This window comes from Aptenodytes patagonicus, chromosome Z, assembly GCF_965638725.1.
Source record: "Aptenodytes patagonicus chromosome Z, bAptPat1.pri.cur, whole genome shotgun sequence".
Lineage (NCBI taxonomy): Eukaryota > Metazoa > Chordata > Aves > Sphenisciformes > Spheniscidae > Aptenodytes > Aptenodytes patagonicus.
In genome coordinates, this window is record NC_134982.1 from 12979646 (window position 1) to 13001491 (window position 21846).

General features: G+C 39.6%; 1 protein-coding gene across 2 annotated transcripts in view; it reads right to left on the minus strand.

Annotated features, from left to right (window-relative positions):
• Window positions 1-7671: 7671 nt before the first annotated feature.
• The window catches only part of MTMR12 (myotubularin related protein 12), a 35900-nt gene continuing 21725 nt past the window's right edge, over window positions 7672-21846 (minus strand). The window contains exons 10-16 of one of the 2 annotated variants that reach the window (XM_076362334.1): window positions 20104-20228; window positions 16408-16486; window positions 14679-14749; window positions 13498-13670; window positions 12577-12744; window positions 11477-11638; window positions 7672-10453 (exon numbers count right to left, since the gene is read on the minus strand). In XM_076362334.1, the coding sequence (XP_076218449.1) occupies window positions 9881-10453; window positions 11477-11638; window positions 12577-12744; window positions 13498-13670; window positions 14679-14749; window positions 16408-16486; window positions 20104-20228 (1351 nt within the window). In that variant the 3' untranslated portion in view covers window positions 7672-9880. The remainder of the gene's footprint in view (window positions 10454-11476; window positions 11639-12576; window positions 12745-13497; window positions 13671-14678; window positions 14750-16407; window positions 16487-20103; window positions 20229-21846) is intronic. The other variant, XM_076362335.1, reaches the window with a different exon arrangement.

The window sequence follows — 21846 nt, forward strand, 5'->3', positions numbered from 1 at the left end:
TTAAGTCCTTCAGAGAGAAAAAAAAAAAACCTCCTTAAAAAAATCCCCCAAAACTAGAACTAGTCTCATTGTTCGTAGCCTAAGTTACTGAGCAGCAAATGCAACTCTTGTGTTTCTGCAGAATAAACACACGAGCAGAAGACACTTAAGCTTTTACTGGCTTTAAGCATGAAAACGCACCTGTGGCTGAAATCCAGCGAGTTGATGTCTCACTGCTTACAGTGGGAGAGCAGGACCAGGCGCTATGCCAAAGCAAAGAAAGCACTCCCTATCCTGGAAGCATGGTCCCACTCTGAAACACAGCTCTGTAAAAAAATAATTTAGGACTTTCCCTCTGCTATAAATCAAACCGGCTCTGTTTTCCTAGCTGCAAACTCAGCCTGGAACTGGAGAACCAACTTGGCACTTCACCATCAGCCATAAACATCCTGCAGCCAAACCCAAAGCATTACTTAGATCTGCATGACCCCAGGATTGTACGTTGGCCTCAGATATGAATGTCATGTTTGAATACGTGTTCGCTAGTCATTGTTAATACAAGGTTAATACAGGGTGCTAAGTGTTGCTAACATCCTGTTTTATGACAGGAGCTATTTCTGATGCTTCGCAAGGCCACGTTGCTCTTAGCTATACTACTGCAATGGAAGTAAAAACTTCAGCAAATATTTTTTATGAAGGTGTACTCCAAGCTGACAGTAGCAGGGACTTTATTTTGCCATTAACGTAAGGAAATATGGCATGGAATATATAGGAGGACCAGAACTGTTTAAGGAAGAAGATGCCATTTTTACCACTTTCCATTGGCAAGACCGTATTGGAAAGATACTGCTGCACAGAAATAATTCTGAAATTTGAAAATACATAGAAAGATGAAACTACTTCAAAGTAGACTTTTTTACTATGTCACTTCAGCACAGCTGACAAAAATTAAAAAAAAGGATCAAAATTCCTAATTCTGCTCCATCTGCCAATTTCCCTTCTGCAGGAAGAGGTCTTTCTTGATCTGGCAGTTGGCCAGCTCAGAGTCCAATAGGTTACTCCAGTTAGGAATAAAGCATCTTTGATGCAGTTCGGTTTATTTACAAAAATATACAGTCCTGCTTCTTTGAGCACAGTATAAATCAAACAGCTGGAGATAGTTTCTTTAAACACAGCTCTTTCAGCCAGCACCTGACCTAAGAACCGTTTTGCAATGCTCCTCCTACTAGTTCTCCATAGAGCAACACATTCCATGCTCCTCACCACCATCGAGTATGTCTCAAAAATCTAATTGATACAGCAGAGTTACTGATGAGCTGTTACGCAGCTATTGCCTGCCCCAACGCGGGACAGACTGCTTAGACTTCCATAGCTCAGCAGTGAGGATCTGGTGATAACCAAGCTGAGATTACTCGCTTATTAATGCAACACATACCTTCTCACAGCAGGCCCAGGGAGACATTCAGGAGACCTGGGAAATACAAATCAGTGGGTGATTTTAACTGAGCAAGACCTTCCTGCAAGTGTAGCTGTCTGGGTGGTACCTACTGGCAAACCAATAGTTAAACAAATTGAACAAAAGCTAATACAGATGCATGAAATACATTCTCTACACCTTTAAAACTCAGCCATACCTAAAGGGATTGAAAATCCCACCATAAAAGTTTTCCAAACACTCACACAGCCAAACAGATGCTGCTAAAGGGTGAAACTATTTAAGTGATTGTAGTGGGTTGACACTGGCTGGCTGCCAGGTGCCCACCAAGCAGCTCTATCACTCCCCTCCTCACAGGGCAGGGGGAGAAAATCTGACGAAAGGCTCGTGGGTCGAGATAAGGACAGGGAGATCACTCACCGATTACCATCATGGGCAAAACAGACTTAACTTGGGAAAATTAATTTAAATTATTGCCAATTAACATCAGAGTAGGATAATGAGAAATAAGAAGGAATCTTAAAACACCTTTCCCCCACCCCTCCCAGCTTCCCAGGCTCAACTTCACTCCCAATTTTTCTCTACCTCCTCCCCCTGAGTGGCGCAGGGGGATGGGGAATGGGGGTTGTGGTCAGCTCATCACGCATTGTCTCTGCTGCTCCTTCCTCCTCAGGGGGAGGACTCCTCACGCTCTTCCCCTGCTCCAGCGTGGGGTCCCTCCCACGGGAGGCAGTTCTCCACCTATTTCTCCAACATGGGTCCTTCCCAGGGGCTGCAGTTCTTCACGAACTGCTCCAGAGTGGGTCTTTTCCACGGGGTGCAGTCCTTCAGGAACAGACTGCTCCAGGGTGGGTCCCCCACGGGGTCACAAGTCCTGCCAGCAAACCTGCTCCAGCGTGGGCTCCTCTCTCCACGGGTCCACAGGTCCTGCCAGGAGCCTGCTGCAGCATGGGCTTCACATGGGGTCACAGCCTCCTTTGGGCATCCACCTGCTCTGGCGTGGGGTCCTCTGTGGGCAGCAGTTGGATATCTGCTCCACTGTGGACCTCCATGGGCTGCAGGGGGACAGCCTGCCTGACCCAATACAGTGTTTCTTTCCCTCACGTCCATGGAAAGAAGAGCTAATCCTCGTTTCCTCACTTAAAAGAGTTCAGGTGTATTAAAGAATTCCTTTTCAGTCCTGTGATTAAATTTACCTTTTCAACTCTAGTTTGGTACACTCAGATATTACTTAACTAGCTGAATGTAACTTTTCAAAAGAAATTTGTTGGGGGGGGAACAGCCGTATACAATGCTCCTCTGACAAACGCAAAGATGTAAGTCAACTTTTCCTCCGAGTGGGCATGACAGCGGGGGAGACATTTGCCTTGTGAGGGTGGAGCTGGTAAGCAGCAGGTTGTATATTAATAACTGAGAGGGAGAACGTTCAAGAAGGGGAAGGATGTCTGCCAGCCTAGACAGAATATTAATGTCAGCAGCCAGCACCAGTAGGGCTATTATTACTTTAATAAGGTCCAAAGATTATGAAGAAATGTTTACGTCCAGTCATTTGCTGCTGCCTAAGTGAGTCTGGGTCCCTGTGTTTCAGCTGTTTCCAGCATCCGTTATTACCTGCAGAACTCCAGAGGCTTTGCATATTCATGCAGCCTCTGCTTAATACCAAGACATTAAGTAGTGGTTTTACTGTATTTCATTTCAGTAACTAGCCCTTTTTATCATCATCTCTGCCAGATAGCTATTCAGCTGCAATTTGAATCATGAAAAGGGCCACTGCCTTAGAAACAACACTAGGTGGATAAATTTCCCTGGAAAATTAGGGTCTCTCAATCAGAATGGAGAGAGCTCCATCCTACACCTGAAACAGATAATGGGCTGCGTATGGACAAAGCATATCACCTGCATTAAATCTAAATAAAAATGAGAAGTAAATAAGTAAAATATGCTAAAAAGGGGTGGGGGGGAGTAACCAATCAGCTTAGCTATGTGTGGCTGAAGCTTAGAAGAGAAAAGCAGGAATGCATCAGGAATCCAAAATCCCCTTCTGAGCGATGGTTGTTTTCAGATTACAAGTCAGAACATGAGTTTTGCTTTTCAACAGCCACACTCAATCTCTGCTTAATCACAGCCCGGGCAGCATGATGGTATTGAAAAACTCTGCCAGTCCAAGGAACTACAGGCCTGAAGAGCATCGCAGTGTGTTTGATGGCCATAGATTGAATTAACTGTTTTTGTTTACCTTACCTTCTTACTGTAGCAAACAGGTCAGATCCAATGCAACTATACTTTAAATCACCCTGTAAGGCTTCTACAGGCAACCTCAAACCAAAGCTGGTTTGAGTTGTGGTTTTTCTTCTTTGTCTTTTTTTTTTTCCTCAGAAGTGTTAAATAGCTGGAGTTAGCTGTGCGTGTTATTTACAACGTTTCAGCTAGCCGCACATTAGATGTGGTTCCCAGGATTTATCTCTTTTTCAACAACACGGCAGCTTGAGAGCTAAATTTACTGCACTTGTGGTTCCACCTTTCACCTCGTCTGCTCTAACTGGGGGTTGCCTATTGAAAAGGGCATCCTCAAACAATCTGCTCCTGTTGCTTCCTTGTGCACCCCCATGGGGTGATTTGGCTCAACAAGGTGATCTGGTAGAAAACTAATCCACAAAATTAAAATATGTATTTTCATAAAACCAGCTGGCGGCTGTGTGAGACTAACAGCAACGGTGGTGGGAGCGGACCACTGGGCAGCGCACACCCTTTGGCAGTGCGCAGCCTGCGGTTGCCCCACATCAGGTGAAACCCAAACCCAAACCCTGCTGGGAGAACAGACCATTGCTCTTCAGCCGCTCATGGCTCTCCACTGCAGGCATCAGTACAGCAAAGTGCTGAAAGCTACAGGAGATATGCTGCATTAGAAAACATAGCTCGGGATTGTCACCCTGCTTTTTCTTTGATTCAGTTTTTGTTTGTGGAAAATGCCACACAGGAGGATTTTACTTATTTAGAATAATTTTTTAATTATTATTACATGACAACTTCCAGAGAGGCTGTGCTCCATATTGGCAGGGAAGTGAGGGACCTTGTACTTTGAAAAGTCTGGTTAAGTCATCTGTAGTACTTCTTGTCCGGCTTTCAGATATTCCCATCACCTCAGGAGAACGCAACAGGAAAAATTAAGTATAGATGGCAGGTATAAAACCAATCTTTTCCAAACTTAAATGAAAAGCCATCAGAAAAGCATGTCAAGAAAGGTCTTTTAAGAGTGAACCCACAGTGGAAAGTCCAGGATGGGAAACTGGAAAGTGTAGGAAGTGGCTTGTAGGAAACAGACTGTGTTCAGCTGTGTAGGGAACTTAAGGAGCTTGGTAAGGAGCATCCTGTTTTGATTTGTGAATTGGGGTCATAGTGAAAGTTGAAATATCTTCTTGCATCATCACCAAGACATGAAGCAATGAGCACTTATGCCCTCTGCATAAAATCTGCTTCTCTGTCATCACATTCACACGTAAACATACTTAAAATCAATGCCTGTAGAAACACAAAAGGAAGTGAATCCCACTGACTGCAAAGTGAGCTAGCTAGTGAGTCCACAAAGCTCTGACATTTAAAAGTTTGCTAGTATTTATAAAATACTTGAAGATTTACACTCTTAATTAGCAAAACTGTACATTAATTCTAGCTGTGTTAGCTGTTCTTAATTGGAAATTTTATTCAGATAGGAATAAAGAGAACAATAAGGATTAAAAGCAACCTTTCAGAAGTCATACAAATGTCAGTTCATTTCCAGAAAACTCAACGGTTCCCTGGCCTGAATTTTGGCTCCTACGGTATAATGAAAAGTTTATTTCAGAACACAAAAACAGACATTAACCAAGAGAAAAAAAGTTGCACTAAGAGAAAACTGGGATACCTGATCTGACTGTAAATAAGTAGATTTTCCTGTCTGGGAGATGCATTGCTTTTAGCCTGAAAACTGCAGATTTGAATCATGCCTGAGCTGCAGGTGCAGGGGTTTTAGTTTTGTTCTCCCACCCCGATTTCCTTTGTAACCACACAGTGCAGCTAATCAGCCTCCTCTCCACACACCCGCACCAAAGCTTTGGAAACCGGAGGATAGTTTTGATCATATTTGACCGAAATAGCTTTCAAAAGTTACTGGATTCCAACAGGCAGTCTGGAGATTATGTGGCCTGGCCACGCCAAGTCATGTCCATTTTCTTGGCCCCCCAGGAACCGAGATACTGAATTTGGCTTGCCCACCAAGTTAGTAGCAATGGCAAACCTATTAACTGCTGATACAGCACATGACTTAAGAACAGACAGGAGATGGATGGAGGGAAGACTGAAGATGCTGTGGTATGAGCAAGGGTAGGAAACACCAGAGGAAAGGACGAAGCTGAGGGCACTGTGGTATGGCCAGACAAGACAACCCCATGGGAAATCAGTCTTCATAGTTCTGCTGTTCACAAAATAAATTAACAAATGCACTCTAGGTATATGTTTTTATATATATATATATATGCTTTAAGCATCCATGCATAACATTAAGGGAAGTGCCTATTTCATTTTACCGGATTGCTGAAATAGAAAACTGAGAAACCAAAATCTCATTGGAAGTGGAGTAACATCCTGCAATCGAGCAACAGCGTTTACTGTTCCATAGAGTTTCCACATGAGGACAAGGCTTCACATTAGCCCAAAACGTGGCAGCATCAAGCGTCCCTTGCCCATACGAACACTTGCCAAGATGTTAGCAGTCCTCTATTAACATCTTCTCAGCCTCCATAACAAGTTTAAAGCTGATGCTCTTTAAAGTCAGACTTACCTCCCAAGCAAACCTCTCCGTGGCTCAGAACTGTTTGCAGTCTCCTCCATGTTCTTCTAACACAGCCTGAACAACCCCCACTTCTACTCCCTTTGTATTCAGTGTGGAGGTGCCCTCCCCACAAAATTGTTTCTCCAGCTCAAACATCAGCTATCCTCACCTGTGTCTACCCCTTTCCAAGATAACTCTACTATCCCACCAGGTAAGAGTTCTGCCATCCTGCAAATGCTGACAGGAAACATTTGTCACAGGTTAACTTTATAAGCCAAGATAAAGGACCTGAGACCATGAGAAGAGTTTTGCCCCTCCCACCCCCCCAACCACTAAATTCATCCTGAAGGGCATATATAGTTCTGTATATAAAATGCTCTTTTTAGACTCAAGAGTTCAGTAATCCGTCTCCTCCCTGTCCCAGAAAATTAAGTCCATCCCACAGAATTTCTAAATAGAGTTTTATGCAAAACCTAGCTCTTTTCAAGAGAGTACCAGTCAGTAAATACTGGATGTGAAATTTCCAGCTAAAGGTTAGAATGAAGGTAACCTCTGGTGTGACAAAACTAATCCATCATAAGCCATCTACAGCAGAAAGTATTCTACTGCCTCCTGAAGAAGTTACGCTTCCATGCTTTGAGCATGAATGGAAAAAGCTTTAACTGGAGCATTCCAACACGGTGTACATCAATAGCCGAACATTTTCACTAGTGAACGCAGTCTTAAATCAAAGCCAAGCAGTCAAGTACACCCGCTGATCTTTAGATGTGGGTGGGGCAGAGGCACACCTTGTGTTACAAGGTGACGTGGCACTTCACAGCCGCTGCATAAGCTATTACTGTATCGGACTTCAAGAACAAGGCGCTCTCAGTCTTGTAACATTCTCTTTAGGAAATACCCAAAGCCACATGATTTTTGGATGTGTGATTTGCGCTAGTGCTGTTTTTGTACAGAAGCTAGTGATTTGTCATCTCTGGAAAAAAACAGAAGTTTTAAATTTGTACTCTATGGCTCACTGTGACCATCTCCCAGCCCATGCTCAATACGCATTTGGTTTGAGAAATACCCTGCTGTGGCGATTTCAAGAAGTTGCTTAGTTTAACGCTAAGAACAGTGTTCCCCCTTGAGATGGGGGAAGGCAAGTACATTGCTAAGACGGAAATAAACAGCGTTTAATAAACCCCCAAATACTGACATTCCTCTAGACCACCTTAGTAACTTCCCATAGTCATCCTACTACACTGCACTGAACTTTCCTTTCCTGAGCTGACAGCACCTCTCCAGTAAGTATAACCAGGTCAAACCTGCGCAGTTTCCTCCCTGTAACAGTCTATAAAAACCCAGCTTATAACTAGAAAAGCCTTGTCACTGCAGATTGTCAAGTTTGCTATCATCGAAATCATCATTTGCAAAATATGACCTTAAACATACATTCTCATTTCAGGACAAATATGTCAAAGTATATTTTATTGACACTCTCCAAACAGCCTGCTAGAGAGAAATGACAGTATTAAAAAAACAAAACTGTAAAGCTTTTAGCTTGCATTCAGTGTAAAAACTTGGAGGTATAAACAGAAGCCTGGAGTAAAAATATTAAGTACATTTCCAATCCCACAGTGCAGAAAACCAGTAACAACGGTATTTACTCTACATTAGAAGTGTTCCCATGTCCAATTCCACATATATGTTTCTCTTCTATATAAACTTCTGATAACTTATGTACAAATAAGATGTCCAACATCTGTTCTTTAATATAAATATGTAATCTTCATGACTGAAACATTACAACAGTTTGATCAAAAGTATAGAAAAATCCATTTAATATTTTTTCTAATGGCAGTGTTTAAAAAAAACCCCTTGAGCCCAGATAACCTTAGAATGGTAGGTATTTCTTTGTCATAAAAATGCATTGCTCATTCAACATGCAAAGTATTATTGCATACATAACTCACTTGAACTACAATAATAAAGTCTGAAGGACACGTGCTGGCTGTAAGATCGTATGTGTCACAGAAGAAAGCATAAGTACTAGTGTATTTTTAAATAAAATGCTACAAACTCAAGTATTGTCCTCGCGCTACTAAGACTTAAGGCAATCAAGAGTTGGGAAGTTCAGTTTGGCATAGTTGCATTAAGCTCTCCTCCTTTCCCCATTAATAAATTTTAGTATGTTAAAATAAATGTATTTTTAGAGGGCTGCTGATAAATTTTTGCTATACATATTAATACAACTCAGTGTGAAGTGATTGATCAGTAACCCAGTTTAATATCCCCAACTTACACCAAGCTGATCCAATTCAAGCAACAGTTTCTCCACCACCTAAGTTTTCCAGCACGGATTTCTAAGTTGGTGTGAGAATAAAGAAAATATTCAATGTCTACCCTCTCAGCGTTAACTGATTTTATGACTTGCATCCATTCTTGGGTATTCTAGAAATTAAGGGTTCAAAATAGATTTGACAGTCGAATAACATTCAACTTTACAAAGGATGATTATTTGCAGTAAAAATACTTTATATATAAACATACACACAGTAGATCAACGTCAACAGGCATTTCTTTATGGCTTTTTTCACTGAGGTACTGTTATAACATCCAGAAACAGGATGCGAGTGTTCATATGGTATGAACGCCACATTCATAAGCTGTACCACCAACTCATGACAAGTGGCAACAGACTGCAAACCCAGCTTCACTGCAGGATTACAGAAAAAGTCTTCCCTTCTATGTGGAGGGTCTCAGTGCAAGCTACAGAAAGCCTCAAAGGCAACTGGCATAAACGGGGCAAGTCAAAATGAAAGTCTCACTCTATTAAAAGGAGAGAAAATACTCATGGCACATTAGAATCTCACAGTCAGGCCATTTCTTACAATTAACAGCAAACATGTGGGACTTACATTCCAAGGCAGCAAGGGCGTATAGCACAGCAGCCACACAATAAGACTTGAAACGTGTAGTTAAACTCTTGCGTCTGATCCTTAAGCTAAGTGCATGCACAGGCTTAGAGCAGCCAAGCTGCTATTATAATACCAACACAAGGTGAAGTGCTGCAAGCCAAAGATAAACACTGTCAGAAAAGATGAGGTCGACAAGTACATGACTTCAGTCGATGCCACAGCAGACAGAAAGCCCCTGGTGACCACAAGTTTATTCCTCAGCTGTAAAAAGCTTATTTGTGAATGCACATTTAGTTGCACCTTCCCCTGGGGGAGGAAACACAGATGTATTAAGTTCCCAGTCACAGTACTTCCAATCCTAGTACTCTTAGGATAAGGGGAAGAGATTTTATGTTCAGATAGCGATTGTTGCTCTGTGTGTTTAGTATTCCACCTTTATATCAGAAATTTTTTTGTTGCTTGTTTTTCTTTTTTTAAACAAAGTGGCCATATGGCTGCTCCAGCCTAGACTTCTGTTTTTATTACACCTATGCTAAAAATGTGTTTCTGCAGTAAATAACGTTAGAATGAAATGGAAGTTCAAAATACGCTCAGTTAATCATGGCAACTAGTTCTTTCCAACCAAGGGGTTTTTTTGACCCCACGCACCCATTAAACAGGATGCAGATGCTTGAATGACTTCCTTATATGAGGACACAGCACAACATTTAAAACTCAGAGCTTAGCCACATACAATTCATACTTTAATTTATATATACTTTATCACATATCACCACTTAGATCAACAAATTCATCATCCCTCTTGACCAAGTCATCTTCATCTTCCAAGTCCTTCCAGGTGCTAGTGGGTAAAGCTGGTTTGATAGACTGTCTCTGAAGTAAAGCGAATGGAAACAAGGATGACAAACGGGCAGAATTTCTCAGCATTGGAACAGAATGTACATCTCCAGAAACAGCTTGACTATGTTCTTCATCCATTTTCACCTGCAAGCTTTGCACTTCCTCCATCAAGTCCAAAATCTTGGCAGCTGTGGCTATTGTACCACCACCATGAAGCTGGGCTTCAGGAATCCATCGTAAATACCGTTGTGCCCAGACTTTGATTTCAGGGCCATCAATGCGAGGTAACAGAAGACCGTGATAGTCAACAGGTTTACTGTGCCAGCTGTCATAAAATTCCCTGAAGCTGTTAGGAGGTTCATCTGAAGAATTTATGAACTTGCCAATTCTTTTACCCAGAATGTTTTTAATTAAATGATCTGTTTCCTCCCTGAAAAATCCTCTCTTCGTGGAAGATTTTGTTTGTGTCAGTGGTAAAGAAAGTTGCCGTTGATGCTTTAAGAGGAAAGAAAAGAAAAATATACTAAGATAAATATTGATGGGACTTTAGAAAACATCTTAAGAGGAAGAAAAACATAACTTGTATTCAGAAAATACTTACAAGCAACAAATTCACTTAAACACAGCCACTGCCCTGTTATATAGTCTAAAACTGTTACTCTTCAATGACTACTACACCAAATACTTCTCACAGCGTACTTAGTATTCCCAGGTCCCTTCCCTGCACTGTAACTACAGCAATGAAATAACACTGAATAAAGCATTTTTCTTTGAAAAAGGAGAATTCTTTGCATACATTCAAGTATTACAGACTTCCATGTTTAGCTTAAGCTAGCCACACAAATCAAAAAGCGCTTGATTTAGAAGTTTTTATCCAGTGGTTCCTCATTGCATCCCACCACGTAAGAGTTCTCTGATTAATGCTGTAGATTATACTGACGGCATCTCACTCGAGAATGCTTTGTACAGAACAGAATTTCTGTACAGAGATATTACAATCAAAAGAACAAACTTTTCTTACTGGATTTGTGCTACTTTCCAGTAACGAGGTGGTCCACCCATAATCCTCCATAACCTAGACAGCTTTTGTTGTTGGTCCCCCTCCCCCTCCAAGTGCACACACACACTCCAGTTGCACTCCGACAAAATTAGGGAGGCAATTATAAACCTGCTATGTATTTCAGTTAGGTACTCCGTGGAACAACAAAATAAACTCACTTCAAACACGTCAGTGCAACTCACCTGGATGTTAAGTCCCATGAGTTATCACTTCACTGGCACAAAAGTATGAAGAAAAACCCCTAAGTTCACTGCTATGCACAGTAACTGTAAAACATGGATTTATAACTGAGGCGGGTGCAAATTGTATTCTTAAGATCCAGGTGAGTCTGAGGCGTACATGTATTTTGTCAGTTAAAAAACTTCGCACCAATACTTCCACTGTGAGTACATTTGAAGTATAAGCGTGCAAAATATTTTTTATCATTTAAAAAAATAGTTAAGCAGCACATATCTTACTTTGAATCGTGCCGTTTTCCGTTGACTTTTATCTAGTTTTGGCTTCTCTGCATAAAGAGGGTTGTTCAGGAAAGCCTGGGCCTTGGGGTCAAACTGCACAGACCAGTCCCACACAGTAAGAAATCTGAACGGAGCGCTTTGTGTCTTGAGGCTTTCACCACTCTGCCAAAACAAACAGGTCACAATTCATACTGCTAGAAAGGAATTCTGACCAAGTCAAGGTGAAATTAAGAAACTGGCTTTTCACAGAAGAGGCCACAGAGTTGCAACAACACTCATGATTTCTATGTATTCAATAGCTGAACAACATTATTAGATGCAAGTGAGTACAGACAAATACTATTCTCTGTAACTTCAGACAGTATTTCATTTCAACAGTGCAATTAGACAGCACCAAGAATGCCTTTCACAGTTGAAAATAAGATCAAATAATCTAAGGAGAAAAATTAAGTTTTGAAAATTGAGCAGGAGATAGACACTTGAATTCTTCAAACACAGGGGGCATGTTAGGATTGTGGAATAAACCTCTCCAAACTTCAGAAGTTAACTGCAGTTATGCAGTGCTACCAGTTTAAATTTTATGATCAATGCTTTATTTATATGCAAGACAGTGATCTTCACTTTTTTTTTTTTTAGTCTCTGTGCAGCCTTGCAGAGGATACTCCCATTGCTTCCAGCTTCTTAGGCTAGAGAAAAGCATGAACCAAATGTAAATCAACAGTCAGGAAATGTTGATTTTGGAAAACAACAGAATATACTATACAAGAATTTTGAGGATAACTTATTCTGCAGGACAGCAGGATATTCCTCTTCGGTTAAGGAGCTCCATTTTCATTGAAAAGCAATAAATACAAACCTATAAGCACACATTAAAAGTAATATATTCCTGAGTTATTTTCCTTTTGTCATCATAAACTCCTAAGTCCTGAACTTGACTTCTTACACCCAAAGTTGCACTTATTCCCCCTTCAAGGCACCACCCTTCAAATTAAGTATGGAAAACCGTGCTGCTAGGGAATTTTTTTTTTTTTGAGTGTTCCTTGCTTGTGGGCCAAACCTGTTCTCCAACACATTGCATCCACAAAATAACAAATCCTTACCATATTAGTGTCTTTTTGATGTTGTGAGTTGAAGAAGAAAGTGCTAAAAATAGGCACATAGAGGCTGTCTGACAAGACAGTTAAGTAAGTTTCTGTGAACTCAAATGCTGGAGGATACTGTTGTACCAACTGCCAAACACAATTTAGCAGGAGCAGAAAAACAGGAGCCTAAGTAAAGAAAATATTGCTTCAGTTTCAGAAAAAAGTATGTTCCACCATGCAGACTATTTTGTAGTATTTAGTGTCGCCAAATACAAGTCTTAAGGAAAGCAATCTGGTTAACTACAGAACTGCTGCATATAACTTTGGCTGAACTCTGAAGAAGTATCATCTGAGCAACCCTTGGCCAATTTTTGACAGAAGAGATGAACACTCTCTAACCTGAATTTGCACACATGAACTTGCTATGAAAGCTGCTGCTATGCAGCCTTTTAAAGTTGGCAAAGCAAAACTAGTTTATAGCAATTCTTGATCAGAAGTAGTCAGTTTACACTTATGATTTCCATTCTGTATAGCAATCTGATCCATTCCCAAAATATAAATACAAATGGAGAGGTGAGACTGCAACATTTAGCAAGACAGTATAAAGTTAAACTCTAGATATGGCAAGAATAGGCAATTCACTTGACTTATTTCTATGAACACTACTACCATTTAATGCAGTTTGAAAGGGCATGAGATACATGTCTTTCAAAAAACTCCAAGATTGAATGGGAAATTTTACATTTGTTCTCTTTAGTTATAAAGACATTGCTGAACTCTAAAAAGCAAAAATAGTGACACTAAAAAACATCAACCCATAAAACAAAACATAAAATTAAAGATCCTCAGAGTAATTGGAACTTCCAGACTGACATTTAAATCCCTCCTTATGTCTAGTACACTTTTAAATAGTAAGGAAAGTAATAAAAAACCCCATACCTCTTCTTTGTCACTTTTATGTAAGTGGTTACAACGATCCAAAAAGCCGTGTCCTCCAATTACCCACTCCTTCTGAATAAGGCTCTGAAACCCTGACTTTGTTCTGCTGTATGAATCCATCATCACTTGAACCAGACTAGAGATTACACAGCACAGATCAGTAGCACTCTCTTCTACAGAAGAGAACAGAAACCACATTGTCTCTAAGCCATTCCTAAAACTTTGTGTAGGAAAGCAAAGTATTGCTAGCTTCACATACACAAAATTGTATTTCAAGATTAGAGAAGCACACAATTTCTTGCAAGTGTTACAGCATCAGAGAGAAGTTAATCCATGTTTCCAGTAATTCCCTTTGTAAAAGCATAAGGTTTCGTGTACACTTATAGTAGGATAATACTTTGACAATAAAACCTGCAAAAAACAAACTGTTACTACTATAACTTTGATGCCTACGCCCTTCAGTCTCCCACAATGCACATACTGCCCCTCCTGCCCGAACCAGGCCAGCCATCTGCCCTTACCCTTCCTATCCTACATGCGTCTTTTCACAAGGTGTGAAACATGCATTCTTCACCCTTCAGGTGCCTTCTAGAAACATCTGTTCCCCATGCTAGGTTTTTCAAATGGCAGTGTGTGGAAAAAAAACAACTACATTACTAATCCAAAAATAGCTTAATAGTTAACACTGAGTTTGGTTACTTCACAACGCTTTACAACAATAAGCGTATTCTTTCACATATTTTAATAAAGAGACCACATAGTATTCAGTGTGTATCTAGAACATAAAAGCGTCCTTTCAGAAAGTTTTCATGCTCCGTGTTCTTTGTGCAGGTGTGTCCCCCTACCCCGTTAAAGTACAGCAAAAGGTCTAGGAGACCTTTAATAAAAAAGTTAGGAAACAGGAATGCATAAACAAGAGGTAGCATGACTCTCCTGCCAAATTATCAGCAGCTTTCTCATTCACAACATATTTCTCTTAGCCTGGAAGTATGTTTACCATATTTTTTTAACTACAGGAAGCATTTCCAGGAGCATGAAAGATTTGGGTGTCTGGTACTCTGAGTACTCTATGAATTTTACCAGCCTCTACCATAATTATAAACTTACGGCTTAAGCTACATCTAAAGGAATTCAAAAGAAATTTTAAAAAAATATATAGGATAGTCTCATTAAATTCTTACCTATAAGGAGAACGTTTGTATGCTGTCTTTCCAGACACTCAGCAACTTCTATTGCTTTCTTCAAGACTCGCCTGTTGTGGTACAGGAAAAGATTTTCATAGCATTTTTGCAATTAAGTTTCTTACATTAGTTTCCCCTAAAAGGGGTTAGAATGTCATACTACTGAAACTTGACTAGTCCTTTAAAACAACAAAAACCATGCTTAACTTGTGTAAATGAAGAACTGTTTTGCCTTAAGAGCAAACTTTCAAGAGGTATCTTTATTTGGCCATTGGTCATCCCTTTCCAGTTGTTATCTTTGTACATTTGTAATACAATACTTTATTCTGGATCAACAGCAGCCATTACACGCGCACACTAAAGTATTACAATTACTAACAGCCAGATCTTTATCCTGGAAAGAGCCAACATCACCACACTTAAGTTCTAATCTACTACATACTACATTTCTCACATAATCTGGTTTTAAGAAGCAGAGGGAGGGATCAGCAATCAGATCTTGTAAACATGCAGACAAAATTTATTCAGAGATCATCATTACACAACGAAGACTGAGTGGAATTAAAGATCACATAAAACCAGATTTAACACTGTTGGTTTCTAGACCTAACTCTTCATAAAGTTGGTTATTTTCAGCAAAAGTTTGCACACAAATTAGGATTCTTGCAACTGCTTAGGTCACTAAGGGAAGCTGACAGTTTATTTCGTAAGTGTGCAGTTGTCACATTCTTTGTTCTAGCATCTAGAATAGCTGAGAAGGCATTCCTACTAACTGCAAGAGCCAAGAACAGGCTGATCCGGGAAGCAACTGGATCCAAGTATGGAAATGACCAGTCTCAAAACAACATAAGGATAGGAACTTGGGCTGGCATTTACTTTAAACTACTTGTAATCTTGGTTATGTCAATGCACTTCTCAACACATGATCTTCACTAGAACCTCTTATTCAACATACATTTAAATTCTGGATTAAGGAATGAGTAATTATCAATATTTATTGATTGTTATTAAGACTAGAAAGAACTGAAGCTGACTGCAGAAGACTGCAGAAGCACTTCATGGTAACAAGCTGATCACAGAATAAACTGGCAGACAGTAGAGCTAGCACAAGGTAACACTGAAAACAAAACCTCTCAACATTCCACTACAACAAGCCTTAAGTTAGCCAACACCATTCCAACACTTACTCACTGTGGACTGCTGAGAGAAGAAAAAAGAACTTGAGGAACAATCAGGAGAGGAAGGGGGCAAAACTGAAAACAACTGTCATTTTATAAATCTTTGGTGGGCTAACATCTTGAATACTGCAGTTCATCCCGTCCTAAAGGATATTACAAAAGTAGAGAGTACAGAGAAGAATGGCAAGGCTAGACAGAGACATGCAATAGGTTTCATGCAAGAAACAAATAGGATACTTCAGTTTGGAAAGAAGGTGACTAAGTGCAGGAGGGAAATTACTGGATCTATAGTTTTAATAGGTTTGCTGGAATGGAATGATCTGCTGCTTCTCACGTCCTTTCATGCGGGAGGCTTAACACAAGACTGCAACGTAAAAATACTGTCTCAAGTTGTAGAAATAAGATATATAAATGGGACCATAAGTCTGTCTTAATTTTATTTCCTACTGGAGGTGAAGAATGTCGTCGTATTTCAAGAAACTAGCTAGAAAACCCACTACAAATGCATTTAACAACAAATTAAAACCCAGAAAGTTACAGATATAGCAAACCTGATTATCTCTAGCCAGCTTGTGCTCTCCAGTAATGAAAACCATTTCACATCAGTTGCCCAGAAGTCTGTACTGTTATCTGAAAAAAAAACCAAAAATTGGTTTGTTCACATATATGTAGTGCTAATTAACAGCCATCCATTGTATTACTCTTCAGTTATGAACTGTTATGAAACAAATGATACTAAGGAGTCAGAAAATCCTAATCACTGTTAAAGTCAACACCCTATAACTCAATGAGGAAGTGAAGTAGTCCTACAAACACCAGTGAAGTTTTATAGCACCATAGGCTTTCAGAAAAAGTATGCTGTAGGTTCACAGCAACCAAACCAAGTAAATAAATCTATTGACAAAATGGGAAAGGAAAAGAAGAGAATTTTAATCAGAGGAGACGGTTCTTCCAAGTTCCAGTTGCCTTGACTCTAAAGCATGATCTATATAAAGCTTAACATAAGGAGGCTGGATTTTGAAAGTCATTACCACTAAAGCCAGAAACACAAATGGGTTTTAGAAGGGGGTTACACAAATTTATGGGATGTAAGACTGCCTGAAAAAGGTTTTAAACAGTTTTCACTGCAACTGAAGAGACATTAAAATACATCAAAAAAGGAACCATTAAGATAAACCAGGAGGCCAAGTACTATACCACAAAGTCATTAAACTCTTACGAGTTTCACTAGGATTTTTGTAGCTGGTTAAATGCAACCTAAATATCTATTGCTTTTATTTCTATCAAAGCCAGTATTCAGAAACTGGAAAGCTCTCACAAGCTGATACAGTCAATTATAAACCAGAAAATATTTACCTTTCCTGCATAAGACACAAACCTTGAAGCCCAAGGTCTATGTCAGTTCTACTATTGAGAAACAACTGAGATACACCACACTTCCCTCCTTCCCTGGTCTCCCCCGATAGCTTCAGTTCTGCATGTTTCTGTATAACTTCTTTTCACCTCCCAAAGTCTCTCCATATGCTTCCAATATTTACTTCCAACACATACTCACTTCTGTCTTGTTTTCTGCAGCTTGCATCTATGATCCTCAAGTGCACAGGTATTTATCTATTTTGTTCCTGTAGCTGTTCTGCCTCCATGCATGCTTGTGCCCCTCATTCTGTTCATTACACATTAAAAAAACAAACAACAAAAAAAACTTTTTCCCTGATTCATTCCACCCTGGCCATAGAAACTACTTCACCACAAAATAAGCATTAGAATGCATCTTCAAAGCTCTCTAGTGAGTTCTGTTCACATTAGATGTAGTTTTCTCCAATCTTTTCTGATTAACATCTTCAAATTCACTTCCAACCTTTAAGTATGATACCCTTTAAAGTACATACATTACAATACTTCAAGTAAGATACCCTTTACTTCCCAGTTCACCCTCTTTCCATCTGAGTTTTAGAATATTCCCTTGCACCCAATCTCATGTTCCATTTAGCCTGCCATCACTATTTGAAAAACCTCTGTCCATTCTGAATCAAGGCAAAATTATAGTCCAATTTCTAGTCCTTCAAAACCACGCAAAACCCATGATACCAAGGAAAAGGGATTTCTGTCTTTTTTCCTGTAGAAATAACAGGCTTTCATCTATAGCGATAACATTTATACTCCATACTGAAGTTTTCTTTAGTTCTCTTACATTATGGACAGTATAGAAGAGTTTTACTCCAAAAAGTTGAGTAGCCACATTCAGTGTGGCTGTTTGTTTGTTTTGTTCAATCATGCTCAACCACAATTAAACTCAACCACTTGTATGCAGGCCTCTACAAACAATTGCATGGTCTGGCAGTTCTCCGCCAAAGCCATCTCCAAGTCAAAACAGGAACTTCTTTTTAAAGGCACAACAAAACACTTGCAGCTTGTTTTACCCCTTAATCAAGGTATTTTGCTTAATAACATCACAACAGAGAGCAAGCTTTCCCTTCCTCCTTAACTTCTAGGACAACGAAGAAATACTCCAGTAGGATTTGAGAACTGAAGTGTTCAAAGTCTCATTTAAGGTATGTGGGGAAATTGCTCACAAGTCTCATTGTATGCCATCTAGCAAAACCAGCATCTGCCTTTGCAGCATTTCAAATAAGAGGAACAATTTAAGAGGATTCAAGGTTTCCCCATCAAAATCCTCTTTCAGGCAGCTACCTACTGTTGTGGTTTCTGCTTTGCTTAATGAGGATTTTTATAACTGAAACTTCAGTTTGGGCATATGTTCAGGAAATTTAAGTTACACTGGAAGCTACCTAAATCAAATTAACTAGGCAAGTATAGAACAAAAGTAATGGTTAATGTGTTCAGACTTTGAAAAATAGTAGTAAGGTAGTCAATTCCTGTAAGATCTTAATACTTCTGCAAGAAGTTACCTGAATGGTTTTCTCAGACTGCTAGTCCACAGTACTACATTCAGTGAGCTATAGCCTACTAACAAAGCTTATTTAAAAAGCTGTAAGACCAAAACACTTACTGGAATGCAGTTTTAACATATTCCCTTTTGCTTCAAGTAATGTAAGACAATGATACAATTACACCACGGAAATATGCAGTATTTCCTGAAAGATGTTAAATGACTTAAATTCAAGCTTTGGCCTTTTTCCTACAGGAGGGTAAGTTACCAGAAGCTACATGAAAATATAGGTAATTATTTTTAGCTCCTAAGTAGTACGAAAGATTCACTGTAGATTTGACAGTGTATTCTAGACAAAATCCTCAATGTGAAAGTCTGCCAAATACCTCATATATCTTAGACTTCTCCTTGGAGTGTTACAGAAATCTTTACTGCATATTTAGCGGAAACCATTCATACTAGTTTACAATCAATACCAACTTACCAGCTAAATTCCACGTATAAAACCAACAGGACTTAGACACTGTCTGTAGGCTACATTTTTAAATATACAGTTCTTCAATGATGATCAGTTCCATTATGTCCAACATCAGTAGCCATATGTGAACTGCCCCAGTGTTCAGCATGCCACCAGACAGAGGTTATCGCAACATTTACCCTCATTATCTCGTAGAAGACCCACTGTCCAAAATGGCCCAATGGCACATTGCACAGTTGCAAGGTGGTGTGGAGCTTTTTTCATGCCATGAGGTGAGGTCAAAGTACTGTTTCATGACAGCAAAATAGTTAAGGAGTCCCAAAAGAGTCTGAAAGCCTCGTGGCTCCCATTTTTACTCCTTTCAAGTGGACTTACTATTTATAGTAGTCATGTTTAGCGCTACAGCCAGAGTGACAAAATTTTAAACAAGCTCATGCTTCATACGTTTTGAGATGTGACTGGTTTGTAACAAAAGCTAAGGCAAAAATTAATTAACATTTAGTCTCAATTCTTGACATAGCACCAAGGCTTAAAAGGTTAATAATTAACATTCAATTTCAATGGACCACAGAAAATTCAAAAATCTCTCCCATAAATTTCAATCCAACTAACATTTAAACTCCATAGTCACTCTCTTTAAAAATCATTTTCAGATACTGTGACTGCTTAGCAAGAGGTAATAAGTCTAAGAGCTACAAATCTCCATTAACACACCAGCCATAAGCACAGTCTTCAGGTACATATTTAAAAGTCTGCTTCTAACCACTGTCAAAAGCAAGATACCAATCAAGACAAGGACTGCATTCATGAGACATAAAACAGCATTGTTATGCTTTGCATCTCAGTCACTTTAGAGACAAAAGACTAAGTTTGACTTACCTATCAAAAACAGCTGTTTAAATCTTGTGTATGCAATCTGGATATCTTGCAGAGATGGAAGGCTGCTTGACAAGTCATCCATCTTCAGGAGTTCATAGGGCGGTTTGCTAATTGTCTTATAGATTCTAAATCAAATCATCAAGAGATTAAAGCCTTCTGCTTCACAAGTCAAATAATGTACCAACTATTATCACTGAAGACAAAGTTAATAGGCATGGTTTGGGAAACAGCTGTAAGACTAAAAGATACACACCCTGGAAAGCTAATGGCCTCCATGCATTTTTAAATACTGGCCAGAAGCTTGCCTACAAGCTTATGACAAGTTTTGCTGCTCTTAACTGTTACACTGATAAAATTATATTCGTGCATATGTGTGCAGTTATGAATATTACAAGCATTACTTGATTTTTACTACTGCTTCTTCAGTGTTGTCTTCAATAGACACACCTAAATTACTCTACTAGTGGGCTAGAGGTGAATCCAGAAAGAGGAGATGGATAGAAACACCCAAACTTCCCAGCAGACACAATTTTTCTTGACTTTTACCAACCAAACTACATTCTGATACCTAGCTGCCAGGTCTGCTAATGAAACACATGAGTAAAAGAACAAAGAAACAATTTGGACTCAAACAATACAGTATACTTGCCTTGTACTTCCCTACATATCTGCTAATTTTTTCCCTAGGAGGAGAGGATGAAGCTTTGGTTTGGACCCAGAACGTCCCCTCTCATCCAGGCTCCAGAGCTCAGATGAACATCAGCTTAGTAAATACCTCTGTTGCCATGCTGGCTTTTTATTGTCAAGATTTGGAAAAAGCTGCTCCAGCTCGTATTTCAGAAGTGAGGCCTTCTGGGCACTTGCCCAGACAGGACAGAGTATTTTGTTTCATGTATGTTGTAGCACAGAAGCCTGCTTTAAGTGAGAACTACCAGAGTCCACATCAGAAATGCAGGTTACTAGACCTACTGGAAGATGCATCAGATAAGAGAATTGAGGGAAAGCAATCATCTGTCAATTAGGATACTTCTTCCAAATTGAAGTAAACAACTTGTGTTAGAAGATCTGGCTCTAAACAACTTTTTCAATAAAAGCAGCTCTTAATTGTAAACATCTGCTGTGTGCTTGAGTTCAGACTACTATTAAAATGGCATGTTAACACACCCTTATGGACAATTTGTAGATATATTTTTAAGTATTAGTGGTTAACCACCAGTACTCCATAGCAAAGAAAACCACCAATACTGCCCCAACTCCAGATGGCCACAGACAGGAGATCAAAATATCAGTTGATACCTTGTTACATCTTACTGCTAGTTCTACTTACTTTCACACTATGAAACAGCACTACAAAGAGCTGTAAGTCATGTAAACTTCCCCATTTCAGGGGAGAAACATTAGAGGATCTGCAGGAAGGGTCAAAAGCCTTTCCCATGCAAGTATAATGAATTTTAAAAACAAAAGAGGTTTTATGAGCCTTATCAAGCTGTTTTCTGTGTGATTAACAGGTTCTCGATCTATGAGGAGAAAGGAGCTAGCGGTGAAGCAGTACAAATGGTACATACTAGCCTGATCTAATAGCTTGCTGCTAAGAGAGAAGTTCTTTCCAGGACACCCAACAGGTTAAAAAAAAAGACAGAAAAAGAGAGCAACAAGTCATTGCCGTAACTCTCAGCCAGGTAGCTGTATTCTTCCTCTTATGTTAACTTTGGCATTTTTCAGACTGCTGAGCTAACTCAGCTC